The sequence below is a fragment of the Phyllobates terribilis genome, unplaced genomic scaffold, assembly GCF_046119375.1.
Source record: "Phyllobates terribilis strain yellow unplaced genomic scaffold, ASM4611937v1 Scaffold_7__3_contigs__length_470593459, whole genome shotgun sequence".
Taxonomy (NCBI): Eukaryota; Metazoa; Chordata; class Amphibia; order Anura; family Dendrobatidae; genus Phyllobates; species Phyllobates terribilis.
In genome coordinates this window covers 171,456,519-171,474,054 of record NW_027362767.1, presented here as the reverse complement: position 1 = coordinate 171,474,054, position 17,536 = coordinate 171,456,519, and the positions used below count along the sequence as shown (strand labels likewise).

At 49.3% G+C, this 17,536-nt stretch overlaps 1 protein-coding gene across 1 annotated transcript in view; it reads right to left on the bottom strand.

Annotated features, from left to right (window-relative positions):
* The window catches only part of LOC141155452 (vomeronasal type-2 receptor 26-like), a 78,018-nt gene extending 60,828 nt beyond the window's left edge, over nucleotides 1–17,190 (bottom strand). Inside the window, exon 1 of the mRNA XM_073642316.1 lies at nucleotides 17,064–17,190. Within this exon, the coding sequence (XP_073498417.1) occupies nucleotides 17,064–17,190 (127 nt within the window). The remainder of the gene's footprint in view (nucleotides 1–17,063) is intronic.
* Nucleotides 17,191–17,536: the final 346 nt, after the last annotated feature.

The following is a 17,536-nucleotide window of genomic DNA, read 5'->3' as shown; positions in this document are numbered from 1 at the left end:
TATACCACACTTTTTTAAATAGAGATATTTGCGGCTGAACAGTGAGCGACACACTCAAACTGCTTTTTTTTTTAGATACCAAAGGCCCAAAACTGGATAGTACAGCGATTTGACCCGTGGAACTGCGAAACCACACTGGGATGTCGGGCCTACACAAGACTATTTTCAACAGATATATTTTTGTGTCACAACAGTCAGGAGACACTACTGTTTTTCTTTACGGAAAAAACTACCAAAAGCTGAATAATAGAGATTTTTTACCGAGGCATGGCAAAACTACAGTTATTGTTTACTGGGGTATACCACACTTTTTTAAATAGAGATATTTGCGGCTGAACAGTGAGCGACACACTCAAACTGCTTTTTTTTTAGATACCAAAGGCCCAAAACTGGATAGTACAGCGATTTGACCCGTGGAACTGCGAAACCACACTGGGATGTCGGGCCTACACAAGACTATTTTCAACAGATATATTTTTGTGTCACAACAGTCAGGAGACACTACTGTTTTTCTTTACGGAAAAAACTACCAAAAGCTGAATAATAGAGATTTTTTACCGTGGGATGACAAAACCACAGTTATTGTTTACTGGGGTGTACCAGACTTTTTTAAATATATAGATTTGCGGCTGAACAGTGAGCGACACACTCAAACTGTTTTTTTTTTACAAATGGCCCAAAATGGATAATACAGAGGTTTGAACCGTGGAAGTGCAAAACAACACTTCTGTTTCTCTAGCCTACACCAGACTATTTTCAACAGTTATATTTGTGTCTGAAAAATCAGAGACACGCTTTTTTTTGGGGGGGGGACGACACACCAAAAGGTTAATAAGACGGGTATTTGTACAGTGTGAAGGAGGAAAAAAAAAGGAGGATTTAGATGAAAAAAAAAGGATTCTTCCTGACCCCCGACACCTGGTGTTAAGTCCAGCAATTTCAGCAACAGGAGCACACAGGACTGTATTGCAGCGTTTGCTGGTATAACTGACGCGCCCCCTGGGACATATTCCTTTTTGAGGGGAATACCCGGCACCGGATCAGATGGGGGGTTGTAGTCTCCGAGCGGCTGTGACCCGGTCCCGTGCCCAGGGCGTCAAGCTAAGTGTTATGTGGCAGTCCTTACTGATGTTATTAAAGTTCGTTGTGTCGACTACGCCACCCGTTGTGATGCGGTCACTGTGGCCGCCGCTGCTGCAGGGTCCGCTGAGGCTGATGGTGGATGCGCAGCTTGGTGGGATAACCCCCAACGGGAGGGGTATAGCCTCAGAGGGGACAGGCGCAGAGGATGGGGGTTGTGGTGGTGCGGTGCAGCCGGTAATGATGACAGACTCGGGTAGTGCAGTTAAGGGTCTTTACTTACTGCAGTTGTTCCTGGTCACTCTAGCTCCAAGTGACCTCCCGAGCCGTGCTGCGTCCACCAGGTCCTGGATCCGGCCAACCCCCAAACAAGTCCGGAGCGTGGCCCTGAGCTCTCCCTCTGTCCTTCCTTCAGCCGTCCCCACCAGTGATTCACCTAAATCCAGCTCCCTCGGGCCTTCTGTTGGGCAACCTTTGGCCTCAGGTTCCCTGACCCTCCATGTGGTGTGCCTTCAGGGTGAATGTAGTGGGTGACCGTGACAGACTCTGCCCACGGTCTCCGGTCTCTGGCTGGGGAATGTCTTTACCCCCACCAGCTTGGGTTCCGGTACCCTTCTGCTGACTCCTCACCCGGTGTTCTTATTTGGGTTCTTGGGTCCCTTCTTTGTCCCCCTCTGGGTCTTTCTGTACTCCACTCTCTCACTCTTCAGGCTCAGGTCTGTTCTGCTCCCTTGCTGCAGGCTGACTTCCTCTGCAGCAGACTTACTCTCTGCGTCTGACTTGTTCTCTGCATCTGACCCTAATCTTTGATGGTGCCCACCTTATATAGCCCTCTATGTGTGAGCTCAGGTGACCAGCACCCAATGAGCTCCTACCACTACCCAGACTGCTCCCCCTATCTGCCCCTACACTACTTGGGATGTTCCTCCCCCCTCCCACTCCAGCCAGGAACAGGCTCGGTCGCACCTGCACATTTCTAAGTGGGAGTGCCGTCGGCCTGCTCCTCTGGAATGGGATGTATGTAGTGCATGCAGTCTATCTGAGCTCAGTTCCACACTCCTTCCTTACCCGGGAGTGGAATATCACACCTCTGGGTTGAGGTGCAATACTCCTGTAGCAGCCGAATCCTCAGGGTGCTACATTCCCCCCTGGTAAATCACAGCACGTCCTCGGGCTGCAAAGACAAAAAAACACCAAAACATACAACATTTTATAAACATGTAAAACATATTAAATATTATACGAAATACTATATAAATATATATATAAACTTTTTCAGGTAAACAACATTCTCGTCGTCTCTTTCTCTCTTCTGTTCCTCTGGTCACCGTGCAACTCGTGACCAGGTAGAGTGCGACAGTCTTTTAGAAAAATGGTTTTTCCTATAAAACCGGTAGGGGGCGCTTTAGCAAGCGCAACTATGTACAGGGAATTTTGGCCGTTCTCAGTCCCCGGCCAGGTAAAGGGAAAGGGATGGCTGCTCACAGTCCTCAGCCTGGTATGGAAAGGGTTACAGGTAACAGTTCGCTGGTCCCAACGGGGACTATTTTAGCAGCAACAACAGTTCCAGTTTCAGTTTCAGTTCCGACTCACTGTGCCCCGACAGGCAACTATATACAGTCTCCTGCTCTGCCGCACTCAACGGCGTCTGCCTCCTGCTCTTATCTTACGGCTGGTGGTTTCTTCAGACCCGTCCGGGTCCTCTTGCTCCTCCTCCTCGCACCGCAACTCCTCCTCCGTCAAGCGATGCACGTGGAGGGCGTAAGGTCCCTTGGCACACTTGTGCCGGGTGAACGTTACCTCATCACCGACGTAGAGGTCACGGCCTTTGTGACCCTCTGGCAGGTGGGACTCGACGTCCCGTCGTGTAACGAAGACGTCACCCATGGTGTTCCGGTCCCTTATGAAGCCCCACCCATGCTGCGCATTAAACTTTATTACCGTCCCGATGGTACGGGGACGATCTGCTGCACGGGGGTCCCTTCTGGTCCGACTCTTTTGCTCCGCGCTGCGGGTCTGGGCCCATTGCTCTTTGGCCTGCCTCTCCTCCCGCTCTCTCTTGAACTCTGCCAGCTGTTGACGGCAACACTCTGTGCGCGCTGCTGCAGCTGCCCGAGTCTCTCCGGTGAACCCCATCAGATCTTCTCCCTTGGGGTCCCACGCAAATTGAGCCTCTTCTAGGGGAGGCGAGACCCGAGTCACGGGCTTTGGAGCCGGGATCAGGGGCTCACACAGGGGACCTAGTTGCTTCTGCCGCTCCAGCTCCAAGAATCCTTCGGGCCAGATGAAAGGCCGACCGTCCGGCCACGTTAGCTGGCTGAAGGGGTCCTCTCCCAGATGTGGCACCCTAGGTATTACGGGCGCGGGCGCGGTGGTGGTGGCGCCCGGGTTGCCCAGGCCTTGCGGCCAGGCCTGGGGCACCTGGAAGGTGAAGGGCACCGTTAGGACGGCGGCGCCCTGGGTTACCTGGCCTTGCGACCAGGCCGGAGGCTCCGCGGAGGTAGATGGCTCTGCTTTGGATGCGGCGCCCGGAAATGCTAGGCCCTGTGACCAGGCCGGAGGCTCCTCTTCCGGCGCCACGCTCCGGGTCACGATGCGTGACGTCATCGGGGTCGCGACGGCGGCTTCCGGTTGGGGCCTAGTCGGTGGCGATGTCATGGCGGTCTCGGGTACGGCCGGGGGACCTTCGGGCTCTGCGACGGGGAGCTGGGGCAGGTAAGCGGTCTTCCGGTATGGGATATAGGCATCCCCCTTACCTGCTGCCATGCGTCTCGCTCCCTCTTCTGCGCCGTCTCCGGCCTTGGGTCCTCCCGCGTCATCCGCAGAGGCAGTCGATGTCTTCTTCCAAGGGAGCGGGCTCCGTGGACGGGTTCCAGCTTGCTGGGCCATCTCCCGGCCCCACTCCGCCAGGATCTCCCTCTGCACTCGGGCCATCCTTCCCGCGAGGCCCTCCAGGGCACTCCGCGCGCACTCCCGATCTCGGGGAAGCTGCGCCAGGATCTCCGCTAAGCCTAGCGGGGTTGTGGACTCTAGCAGGCTCCTGACCATCGGGTCGGTGCTGCTCTGCTCGGCTTCCGGCAGGCTCCTGGCCAGCGGGCCGGTGCTGCTCTGCCCTCCTTCTTCCTCCAGCAGGCTCCTGGCCAGCGGGCCGGTGCTGCTCTGCTGCCGCTCCATTCCCGGGTCTGCTCTTTCTCTCCTCGACTCCGGGTGAGCTTCTCCGCTACTCCTCATTAGACCTCTTGCCTCCGGGTGCGCTCGTTCTACACTCCTCCAAGCGACACCCATCTTTGCTCTTTTCTTTCGTCTCCTCCCCCTCCGAGGGCGGTCCCGGGGCAACTCGGTGACTGTCAGCTCCAGGGGGAGTTCTTTCACGCTGACAGACACCTCCAGCATCACAGTCTCTGTTGGTGGGGGCGGTTTCCACTTTTGGCGCCATTTTCTGTCCTGGCCCACGATGGGAGGTGGCCTCCTGCCCTCCTTTGGCACGCCCATAATGGCGTCCGCTGCTCTTCCAAGGCGGGAAATCTGCGGTTTTGGCGGGAAGCGTCGCCCAGTGGCGGGAAACTCTGCAGATGGCGGGAACAAGCTGGAAATGGCGGACAATCGGCGGGAAACGACTGGTGATGGAGTCCGATGGCGTGGACCCTCCGGAACCGGCAGGAGTCTTCTTTCTGAGGTAAACTTGCACTTTTCTTCAGGCACGCAGTACCCGGGTGTTGCGGGCACGTAATCCTGCCGGCTACGCCAAAGTTGACGCGCCCCCTGGGACATATTCCTTTTTGAGGGGAATACCCGGCACCGGATCAGATGGGGGGTTGTAGTCTCCGAGCGGCTGTGACCCGGTCCCGTGCCCAGGGCGTCAAGCTAAGTGTTATGTGGCAGTCCTTACTGATGTTATTAAAGTTCGTTGTGTCGACTACGCCACCCGTTGTGATGCGGTCACTGTGGCCGCCGCTGCTGCAGGGTCCGCTGAGGCTGATGGTGGATGCGCAGCTTGGTGGGATAACCCCCAACGGGAGGGGTATAGCCTCAGAGGGGACAGGCGCAGAGGATGGGGGTTGTGGTGGTGCGGTGCAGCCGGTAATGATGACAGACTCGGGTAGTGCAGTTAAGGGTCTTTACTTACTGCAGTTGTTCCTGGTCACTCTAGCTCCAAGTGACCTCCCGAGCCGTGCTGCGTCCACCAGGTCCTGGATCCGGCCAACCCCCAAACAAGTCCGGAGCGTGGCCCTGAGCTCTCCCTCTGTCCTTCCTTCAGCCGTCCCCACCAGTGATTCACCTAAATCCAGCTCCCTCGGGCCTTCTGTTGGGCAACCTTTGGCCTCAGGTTCCCTGACCCTCCATGTGGTGTGCCTTCAGGGTGAATGTAGTGGGTGACCGTGACAGACTCTGCCCACGGTCTCCGGTCTCTGGCTGGGGAATGTCTTTACCCCCACCAGCTTGGGTTCCGGTACCCTTCTGCTGACTCCTCACCCGGTGTTCTTATTTGGGTTCTTGGGTCCCTTCTTTGTCCCCCTCTGGGTCTTTCTGTACTCCACTCTCTCACTCTTCAGGCTCAGGTCTGTTCTGCTCCCTTGCTGCAGGCTGACTTCCTCTGCAGCAGACTTACTCTCTGCGTCTGACTTGTTCTCTGCATCTGACCCTAATCTTTGATGGTGCCCACCTTATATAGCCCTCTATGTGTGAGCTCAGGTGACCAGCACCCAATGAGCTCCTACCACTACCCAGACTGCTCCCCCTATCTGCCCCTACACTACTTGGGATGTTCCTCCCCCCTCCCACTCCAGCCAGGAACAGGCTCGGTCGCACCTGCACATTTCTAAGTGGGAGTGCCGTCGGCCTGCTCCTCTGGAATGGGATGTATGTAGTGCATGCAGTCTATCTGAGCTCAGTTCCACACTCCTTCCTTACCCGGGAGTGGAATATCACACCTCTGGGTTGAGGTGCAATACTCCTGTAGCAGCCGAATCCTCAGGGTGCTACATAACCACTGTGTCTCCTATACATCCTGCCTGCCTGATATCTGGGATGGATATTAGTCCTGAAAAGGACTGTTTGTTTGTTCTGGCAGCCATTACAGACCCAACACTAACTATTTCGCAGTTTATATCTCTCCCTAAATCAGCAGCGCTGTCCCTACACTGTCTAATCCGGAGCGACTGTGTCCAAGATGACGGCGCCCGGTTTTAAATACTCGAGGTGACGCTGTGCGGCCAGCCAATCACTGTAATGCCCACAACCAACATGGCTGCAGCATTACAGTGACTGGCTGGCAATCCCTGCATGTTCATTGGCTCTGTAAAGAGCGCCAAACATGCAGGGCGGAGACGCGAGCTCCCGCCCGAGTAACCCGGAAATGCTCGGTGCTCGCCGAACATCCCGAGTAGCGTGATGCTCGGGCGAGTACCGAGCAGTGTCGAGCATGTTCGCTCAACACTAATTACGACCAAAATTACATAAAATCATTACAAATTGTAGCCTATATGCTATTCCGATGTATAATCTATATTACTGTAAAGTTTCATGCAAATCCGTCCAGTAGTTTTTTCATGAAAGAGTAACAAACATACATACTCACAAACTTTCGCATTTAGAATATTAGTAGGATTAGTAGGATGATGGTAGGGTATGAGATATATTTTTTGTCTTTTGTAGGTTTTACAACATCACCTAGTCTGTGATTGGGGTACAAAAGTCCTTGGAGATGGAACCATGACTTGATCATCTTGATGAAAGTTAGGCAGTCTACACTTTCAGGGGACAGCCGGGTGCGCTTATCCATCAGGACACCACCAGCAGCGCTGAAGACACGTTCTGAGAGAACGCTGGCTGCTGGGCGCGATAAAACCTCCAAGGTGTGACAGGCGAGCTCAGGCCACTCATCTATTTTTGAAGACCAAAATGTCAAAGGGTCCAAACCCTCCCTGATGGTACTGATATTGAGTTCTATATACTCTTGCACCATCCTCTCCATTCGTTCAACATGTGTCAGACTTGTACACTGTTGTGCTGGTGCATGAGCTGGGCTAAAAAATGTGTGAAAGGACTCGCAGAAATTGCTTCTGCCACTTACACTGCTGCTGCTGCTAATGTTTTGGTGTTGATAAATTGATGTGCCGAAGGTTGTAAGTTTAGAGCTGAGATGCAAACTGTGTGCCTCTCTGCTGTCTTGGGGAAATCATTTCTTAAGGTTGTGAAAAGCATGTTTCGATACTCCAGCATTCACAGGTGCCTTTCCAGGGTGGGAAGCAACTGGCAAAACTTACTCTTATAACGTGGATCTAACAGAGTGGCAACCCAGTAGTCAGCACAATTTCTAATCATAGCTACATGGGGGTCATGTTGCAGATAGTGCAGAAAGAAGGCACTCATATGTCAGAGTCTTCCATGAGATCCAAGCCCATGCTGTGTTGGTGGCTGGGTAACTCTAATGCTTGTTTTCTCCGTCCCAACTCGCCAACCATGAACAACAGAGAGGGGATGATTATCTTCTTCATCTCCTGACAGTTGCCCGCCCATCACCTCTTCCTCCTCCGTTTGTTCCTTGGCTCTTACACCTTCACTAACAGTTTGTCTGGTATCACAAACCCCCCTCCATTGCAGTAATCCACCCTCCATTGGCACTCGCCTGTGTGACGACAGTCTGAAACTTTGAGACATTGTTATCCCTTACGCATCCTCCTCTTCCTCTGGGACCACTACCTACTCTGGCAAGCTATTGAAAGCCTGCTCCAGCATGTAGATGACCAGATTAGTGATGCTGATGACGGCATCGTCAGCACTAACCATCTTAGTAGCCATTTCAAAACTGTGCTGTAGAGTGCAGAGATCCTTAATCTTTGCCCACTCCGTAAAGGTGATATGCCCCACCTCCATACTGCATTGGCCAAGACAATACGACATAAAGTCAGGGCTCGTTGCTGCTGCCACAGTCGCTGCAACATGTGCATAGTGGCACATGTCACCATGTCAGCACAATACATATTAACCTGTTAACTGGCGTGGACAAAGACTTCTGTATTGATGCAAGTCGATGACCTGAGGGGTGCGAATGGCAGAAATGAGCACACAGCTTCCGTGCTTTCTGCAGCAGCTCATCCAAGCCAGGATAGTGGCAGAGAAATTACTGTACCACAAGGTTGAGGATGTGAGAAATGCAAAGCATGTGTGTGAGCTTGCCTTGGCGTAGGGATGCCACCAGGTTTGCACCGTTATCGGACACGGCCTTCCCTGGCTCCAGATTCAACGGAGACAGCCATTGCTCAAACTCAGCCTGGAGAGCTTTTCACAAGTCTTCAGCTGTATGACTGCGATCTCCAAGGCTTATTAATTTTAACACTACCTGATTGTGGTTAGCCTTGGCTGCACAGTACGAATGTGGTGTGGATTCACTCTGCACTGTGTCTCATTAAGGCAGAGGTTGAGTTCTGCAAACCTTGGTGATTCCAAGACTTGTGGAGCAGCCCCTTCCCTGCCTGCCTCCTCAACCACCAGAGTCACCCAGTGCCCAGTCAGTGAGATGTAACGCCCTTGGCCATGCTTACTCGCCCAGGTGTATGTGGTGAAATGCACCATGGCAGACATAGATTTAGTCAAGGAATGGGTGATGTTGTCTGCAACATGCTGGTGTAGTGCAGGCATAGCTTTCTTAGAGAAGTAATGGCGACTGGGCAACTCGTACTGGGGGAGTGCGACAGCCTTCAGCTTTCGGAAACAGTCAGTATCTACCAGGCATAAAGGCAGCATTTCCGTGGCCAACAGATTGGAGGTGGTGGAGTTCAATATCTTCGCTTTGTCATGTGTATGAGAAAACAATCTTTTATGTGACCACAACTGTGGGACCGAGGGCTGGCTGCAGTGCTGAGATAGAGCGTAGAATGGTGAACCGGACAAATTGCTGGACCATGAGTGAGGTGTAGGCGGAGATGTCATGGTGGATTGAGAAAGATGTGGTGTGCTCTTTCTCTGAGATCGACCAAAAACAGCAGGTATGTCCGCTTCCGTTACAGATTACAGGCTCTCACTCAGCGTGACTGGAGTGGGTAAACAACCGGAGGTTCTGTGGTGGGAGACCTGGGTGACAATACTTGGCATGGTAACAGAGGAGAAGGAAGAAGCAACAGATGTGGTTGATGGGGTGCCTGATAGTTGTTGAGGTCCGATGGTCTGCATTTCATTACAGTGAGATTGCCAGAGTAATGCATGTTGATTGCTCAAGTGAAGGTTCATGCATGTAGTGGTCAAATTATTGCACTTTTCCCTTCTACTGAGTTTTTTCTTGCAAAGTTGGCAGAGAAGGTGAGTTGGCTCATCCTTTGCAGTGTCAAAAAAGGCCCAGGCAAGGCAACCCTTGCCACCCCTGCAAGCTGCAGACCCGTGACCACTGCTGGCCACAGCCACAGTTGTGGCTAAGGATGCAATGCTTGTCTTGGTTGTATCACACCATGTCTGTGCCGTAGAGCGCAACGTAACCTCATCATCTTCCTCCTCCTCCACCTCCTCAGATGAACTGCTCAGCTGCATGCCTCTGGGTGCACACCAAGTGGGATCTACAACCTCATCATCATCCAATGTGTTATCCCATTCCACGCCCAGAAAGTCACCCTCCTTTTCTTGCCCTGGCAGCACAGTACAGTCCGCGTGAGCCTCAGGTGTCTGAGTCTCATCAGGATCACCTCCTGCCCCGGGGGTTAACGTCTGGACATTGCATTTGCTTTCCTCCTCCTGACTCTGTGAATCTGTGGAGTACACTTCTGATGCCCATGGCATAGAATGTGTGAACAGCTCTGCAGACTCACCCATCTGTGGTTCCCTATAGTCAGTTGGGCGGCTGGACAGTTGTGACATGGGGGGGAAGCAAGGGTAATTGGGGTGCAACCTATGTGGACTGTACTGTATGCTATGTTGAGGTGGAAGAAGAGCAGGAGAGGCCACTTGAAGCAGCGCTTGCCATCCACTGGAGCACATGCTCTTTCTGGCCCTCATCAACAAGACGTACCGCTGTCCGGCTGCCAAAGAAAGGCAGTGGAGTAGCCCGTCTAGTAACAGAAGTTGTCAGTTGTCTTTGGCTAGGATGTGACAGTGTTAGTTTACTGGTGCTTTCACTAACATCACCACCTACCCCATATATAAATTGAACACCAAGCCTATTCCCTTTCCATTCCCTTTCTGCACAGAGCTGAATTTCAGCGGTACTAAATGACAAGGTAAAATATGGCTTGCTGTATCACGTTAGCAACTGAAAAAAAAATATATTTTTTTACTTTGCAACAGCTCTGCACACAGCTGAGTTTCAGCAACACTAAATGACAAGGTGAAATAAGGCTTGCTGTATCACTTTAGTAACAGAAGAAAGTATTTTTTTTTACTGTGGATCAGGCCTGTATAACAGAAGTGTAGCATCGGCGTCTCTGCCCCTTGCTAGGCAGAGACGCCGTCCCTCTCACCTCCCCGCTCCTGGCGCGGCGTCCTCTAGCGCTTCTCTCCCCCTGCTTCCGGCACGCGCTCCTTCCCCGGCTGTGTGCTTAGGGCGTGCGCGCGCGCTCCCCCTCTCTTAAAGGGACCGCGCACGCCGTCCTATGGAGTCCCCGGCCAATTGCCGGAGGACCTCCCATATATAAGGAACCTCCTCCAAAATGGGGGTGCCCGAGCAAAGTTGTTTGCACTGTGTCTGATCTGTGCTTCAGCCCTCAGGTCCCGCTGCTAGCCTGACTTCTCGTCCTGCCTGCCAGCCTGTTATCTGCCCGTTACCTGCCAGCCTTCTCACCTGGAGCGCTCACCTATTACCAGCCGGTTACCTGCCTTGGCTATCTGTCTGCTCACCTGGGATCATCCGCCTGCCTTGTCTGTCAGACCGCTCACCTGGGAGCGCCCACCAGTTACCTGCCAGTTACCTGCCTCGTCTGTCTGGCCACTTACCTGGGAGCACCCGTCTGTTACCTGCCTCGTCTGTCTGGCCGCTCACCTGGGAGCACCCGCCTGTTACCTGCCTCATCTGTCTGCCGGCTCACCTGGGAGCGCCCACCAGTTACCTGCCAGTTACCCACCTCATCTGTCTGCCCGCTCACCTGGGAGCACCTGCCTGTTTCCTGCCAGCCTGCCTGGAGACCCTGCCATCACTTGCTGTGACCACCTTCCTGGTAAACCTTAAGACTGCTACTTGCCCTGCTTTCTCCAACTGTGACCACCTTCTCTGCTACCAGAGACTTCCGCCTGCTTGCCATGTCCATCCACCATACTGGTCAGTCCCAGCCATCTGACCCGTGGGAGCCACCTGCTCTCTTACAAGGTCGTCCCCAGAGTAGCACCTGGTCCCTCAGCCCGGATCCTCCCTGGTCACGGTGTCATTTGCTGCCGTACGACCAGGGTCGGTTCGAATGGATACTTAGTCACGCCCCTCTGGGTCCTTCCTTGCACCTCGGCACAGAGGTTCCACCACCCGGACCCGTAACAAGAAGATATGCTCCTAACAATTTCAAACTGAGATCTCCCCTACTGTATCACGTTAGTAACAGAAGAAAGTATTTTTTTACTGTGGATGAGGCCAGTATAACATAGAATATATGCTCCAAACAATTTCAAACTGAGATCTCCCCTACTGTATCACATTAATAAAAGAAGAAAGTATTTTTTTAGTGTGGATGAGGCCTGTATCACATAGAAGATAAGGTCCAAACTATTTTAAACTGACATCTAGCCTGCTGTATCACATTAGTAACAAAAGAAAGTATTTTTTTAGTGTGGATGAGGCCTGTATAACATAGAAGATATGCTCCAAACAATTTCAAACTGAGATCTCTCCTACTGTATCATGTTAGTAACAGAATAAAGTATTTTTTAGTGTGGATGAGGCCTGTATAACATAGAAGATATGCTCTGAACAATTTCAATCTGAGATTTCCCCTACTGTATCACGTTAGTAACAGAAGAAAGTATTTTTTTAATGTGGATGAAGCCTGTATACAATAGAAGATTTGCTCCAAGAAATTTCAAACTAAAATCTAGCCTGTTTTATCACTTTTGTCACAGAAAAAAATAGATGTTTTTACTCTGCATACAGCTGAATTTCACCACCACAAAATGACAAACTGAGATATGGCGTGTCGCATCTTGTTAGGAACAGAAAAAAATTTTTTTTTTACTCTGCAGTGCACCAGCTCTGCACACAGCTGAATTTCACCACCACAAAATTACAAGGTGGGCTATGGCATACTGCATCATGTTAGTCACAGAAAAAAAATTGATTTTTGTACTCTGCATGAGCTCTGCATACAGCTGAATTTCACCGCCACAAAATGACAATGAGATATGGCTTGCTGGATCACGTTAGCAACTGAAATTTTTTTTTTACTGATCAACAGCTCTGCACACTGCTGAATTTCAGCGACACTATATGACAAGGTGAGATATGGCGTGTTGCATCACGTTAGCAGCTGAAAAAAATAGCTTTTTTTACTCTGCACACAGCTGAATTTCACTGACCACAAAATGACAAGGTGATATATGGCTTGCTGTATTACGTTAGCAACTAAAAAAAATAGATTTTTAAAGGTGTAATCGTGCATGGAGCACAATAAAAGCAATGCACAACAGACTTCTATGAAATGTGCCCTACTGTCTTTGTCTGGACCTCACTAATCGGCACAAGAAAAAAAAATCTGCTGTAAGGCCGATTTCACAGCCACCCAGGACACTAGCTATCTAAACTATCTAACATAGAAGCAACCGCAGAGCTAACTAGCTGAAATATCTAATGAATCCAGAAGCAGCGTCAGGAGTAGCCTCTCTGACCTGTTATAATCAAAAAATGGCATTAAAACAACATGTCCACTCTACATTCACCAGTAAATGTAATTTTAACATTTTACTACCTTATCTGGCAATGTGGTGTGTGAGACATCATCAGACAAATACAGAATGAACAATTATTTCCAGCTGATAATACAATTTAGCATCTGTCCCTATTTTAAAAGCAGCTAACATCATTATCAATACGAAATAGTTTTTTTTATTTTTTCAGCACGGAGTATAATACAAGAATCCCTGACTAGATGCCTGTAAGATGCTATCCCAATTGCTATAGGTCACCCGTATACGAATCTCAGATAAGAGAGATAATATAGGACAATAGAAAATAGAATTTAACTGGCTCTGAAGAGGTTTTTTGCACCACCAAGCTGTGAAGGATTGCAAGCAACCCTGTCTGCTTTCATCAATTTCTAATTACAGATCACCATTAAAAATTATGAATCGGTCAATGAATGCATGTAAAAAAGTTATGGATTGTTGTAGGGATGTATGCGACCAGAACAAACACTCATTTTCAGCTGATAATATCATCAATCCAGCGTTATCAATAGGTAATAGATTTTTTTTTCAGCACGGAGTATAATACAATAATCCTTGACTAGATGCCAGTAAGATGCTATCCCTGCTGCTATAGGTCACCCATACACGAATATCAGATAAGAGAGGTAATATTTTACAATAAAAAATAGATTTTAACTGGCCCAAAAAAAATTTTTTTGGACATGGCAGCAACAAACTGTGAAGGAACGCAAGCAACCCTGCCTGCTATCATTAATTTGTGACTAAAGATCACTGTTAAAAAATATGAATTGGTCAACGAGTGCACGGAAAATATCAAGTAATGCACTGTGGAAGTGATGTATTCAACGACAATGAACAACACTCATCTCCAGCTGATGATACCTTTCACCTGTTCCCTATTGTAAATGCAGATAACAGCAGTATCAATAGGGAATAGAATAGATTTTTTTTTCCACAGCAGCAGCAACAGTACGCAGTATAAGGCAATAATACTGGGCTGGATTGGTGTAATATGCTATCCATATTGCAATAGCTCAAACGTAAACAAATTTCAGATAAGAGAGGTAATATTGTAGAATATAGAATCTATTTGATCTGGCCTTTCCATTATTAAGGAGTGGGTCTCCTATACTGTTATTGTGTATATGGTATAATACCCCTGGTGGCACTAAAAACCATCTCTGAAAAAACGCTAGCCGCCAGGACCTCCAAGGCATAGAGAGACAGTTCATGCCACGTGTCCAGCTTGGACACCCAATAGTTGTAGGGCATAGAGGAATCACGGTGGATTGTGTAAGGCGGGATGGCACACCGGGAGAAATAGTGATGGCTAGGGACTGAGTGCCGAGGGACAGCCGCCACCATGAGGTTGTGGACAGCTTCTGTCCACACGAGCCGAAAAGGCACATTTCCAATGCAAACAGTTCAGAAATGTGGCAGTTTAGTATTGTGGCTTGTGGGTTGGTGGCTGCGCATTTGCGCTTGCGTTCCAAGGATTGGGGTAGGGATAACTGAAAGCTGCCCTAGGACAAGGACGTGGTTGCTGGCGGTGATGGCTGCAAGTGTGCAATGACAGGTGCCGGGTGGGAGGCATTTTTGCCTGTGCCATTGACAGGGGAGTGCACACACAACAGTGGAAAAGGCAGTCGTGTCACACGCAATTTCTGGACCCTGGCGTTTGGCCCACCTAGTCGGCTGCTTTGCTCTCATGTGCCTGATCATGCTGGTCGTGGTCAGGCTGGTAGTTTTGCTACCGCTGCTGATGCTGGCATGGCAGATGTTGCAAATAGCCTTTTTGAGGTTAACTGGACAGTCTTTAAAAAAGAGCCAGACTCTGGAAGACCTAACAGTTGGACTGGCAACTTTCCTCCTGTTGGTGTTCTGGGGAACAGTTGCCCACCTTATGCCTTTGTCTGTGGCCACCCCACCACTTGTTTCTGCCTGTTGTGGTACTACGCCTCCCTCCCACGATGCGCTGCTGTCCTTGCTATGCATGTCACCTTGCCAAGTTGGGTCAGTGACTTCATCGTCCACCACCTCGTCTTCCATGTACACACCCTGGGCCTCCTCCTGACTTGCTGGCAATTGTGTCTCATCATCATCATCCACCTCTTGCAACAGTAATTGCACTTTCCTACTGTCGCCTTCGTGTGACTGTAGCTGCTCAAATATTTTGGCATCGCTGCATGCGATCTCCTCTTGCCTCGCTTGAAGCAGGCTGGTCAAGAGGCCCAAATCTATAAATGGAAAAGTGAACAGCTCTTCGGAGTGTCCTGGTGTGGGATCACTTGTCCTAGGGCGCTCGGCATGGTGGGAGGAAGGAGGATCAGGGTGAGGAATATGTGGTCTGGACTCCTGGCTATTGAGACTGGACCCTCTGGAAAACAGGGTGGTGGTGGTGGCAAACTGACTGCCATCCAACCAACAACCTTTTTACACTGGTCTGGCTTCAAGAGTGGTGTTCTGTGGCCCCCTGGAAAGTGGGACAGGAAGGTATGCTGACATGATGTGGGTGCTTATTGTGCTCCCTCAGCAAGCACAATTTCAGCTTGCCCATGGCCTTGGCCTCTGCGTGCCCCATCACTATCACATCCACTTTCCTGTCCCTTGCCGCACACCTTGCCCATTTTAAATGGAGTATAATATTTGTCACGTTTCCAAAAATGTCAGGATTATTACCGAAGTAATATAGGATCATGTCTCATGACCACGGTTTTAGGCTGTGGCCTTATAGACATGGTATTGGTCAACGACCAAGTGTGAATAGGTTTAAGCACACAACTGGCAGACTTTAAATGGAGTAGAATACTTGTCACGTTCCCAAAAATGTCAAGATTATTACAGCGGCAATATCGGATCACTTGAGATGATGGGCAAGTTTCTCTGCTTCCACAATACAGCAATGCTATGAAAATCAACCAAATCTGGTTAAATGCTGCTAACAAGCAAATGGAGCAGTAAAATTTGTGTATTATATTGCTTTTCACCAAAATAATCAGGATTAAGAGCAGAAACATTATTAGCCCTGATATCTAGTACTATGGATATCTGTAACAGCAGCCGCAGACAGAACGTGCAACGGACCCTATTCTGTTGTATACACTCTCCACAGACTCTGCCTGCCTAACTCCTGCTATTACCAGGATTGATATGCATCAGGATTAGTCCATAGAAGGAATGCTAGTGTAGATTTGTAATTCTGTGGAATACCTCACTAAAACAACCGCCAATTCTCTCCCTCACTCAGCAGCACCTCTCCCTTCTCTGCCTGCTTGACCGGTACACTGTGATGAGCATAGGGTCCCGGGTCTTATATAGACCTGATGACGCTATGCGGGCAGCCAATCACTGTAATGCCACAACCAACATGGCTGCTGCATTACAGTGACTGGCAGGCAATCCCTAGACATAACGTTGATTTTTCTATTTTTATTGGTGCACTGATTTTTTTTTTCCTTACTTAAGGAAAAAAAAAAATCAGCGCACCAATAAAAATGGAAAAATCAACATTATGTCTAAACAGCGCCAAACATGCCGGGCGGGGACTTGAGCTTCCACCCGAGCATTTCAAAATTACTCGCCAAGCATCGAGCATCTCGACCACTGAGCTGCTCAGGCGAGTACTGAATAGTGGCAAGCATGTTCGCTAATCACTAGTGGTTGTATATTTTAGAGATCATCTTGAGGAAGGGGAAGGGAATTTTTGAGAGTAAGTCAAGCCAGGACCAGTTTCCCGCTGTCAGGAATTTTAGTTTAAATTGTTTAAGAATGTGAATGACATGGATATGTTGTTGGAAGTTGATAGGGTGTTTCTTAGCTTCCTTTGGCCATGAGTTTTCCATGGGGACTTTGTTAGTTAAGAAATAATATATTTTAACAAATAGGACCATAAATCATATATATTCACATATTTGGGATCAAGAAGGTATGGTATGGTGCAAATGGGAGCTAAAGCTGATGGGCTTTCTAAAGGTGGTAAGGTCTAAACTTGAGCCCTCTTAATTTTTAGGGTCATGGTAGTAGTGTCATCTAAATTATTATCTGTTAGGGGGAATAATTAGTCTTGATGTATTGACATGATTGTCTGCCAAGTAGGAGTTCAGAGTCACCTTTTTTAGCTTGTTTCTTGGTATGAACCAATTTCAATCATCTACCAAGGTGGATCACTTTATAGTAGAAGTGGATTTCTGGCAGTCGAAGGCCTCCTAATGATTTAGGGTGGGTATGAAGCTTATGTGATAGTCTAACTTTCTTATATTTCCATATGTTGTTCACTATCATCGTTAGGAAAGGCCACGTGATGCAAATTTCCCAGCATTATAAAAATCTAGGCTCCTCTAACCTTGTGCCAAAAAACAGCAGCTATGGGTTCTTCTCAGTAGCTGCCTAGCACTCCGAAAAGTCAAATGATGGAGGCCAACAAAGCTATAAGAAGGTAGCAAAGCATTTTCAAGTTGCACTTTCCTCAGTTCAAAATGTAATTAAGAAATGGCAATTACCAGGAACAGTGAAGGTCATGATAAGGTCTGGAAGACCAAGCAAAATTTCAGTGAGAGCTGCTCATAGTATTGCTAGAGAGTCAAATTGGAACCCCCCGCTTAACTACAGAAGACCTTCAGAAAGATTT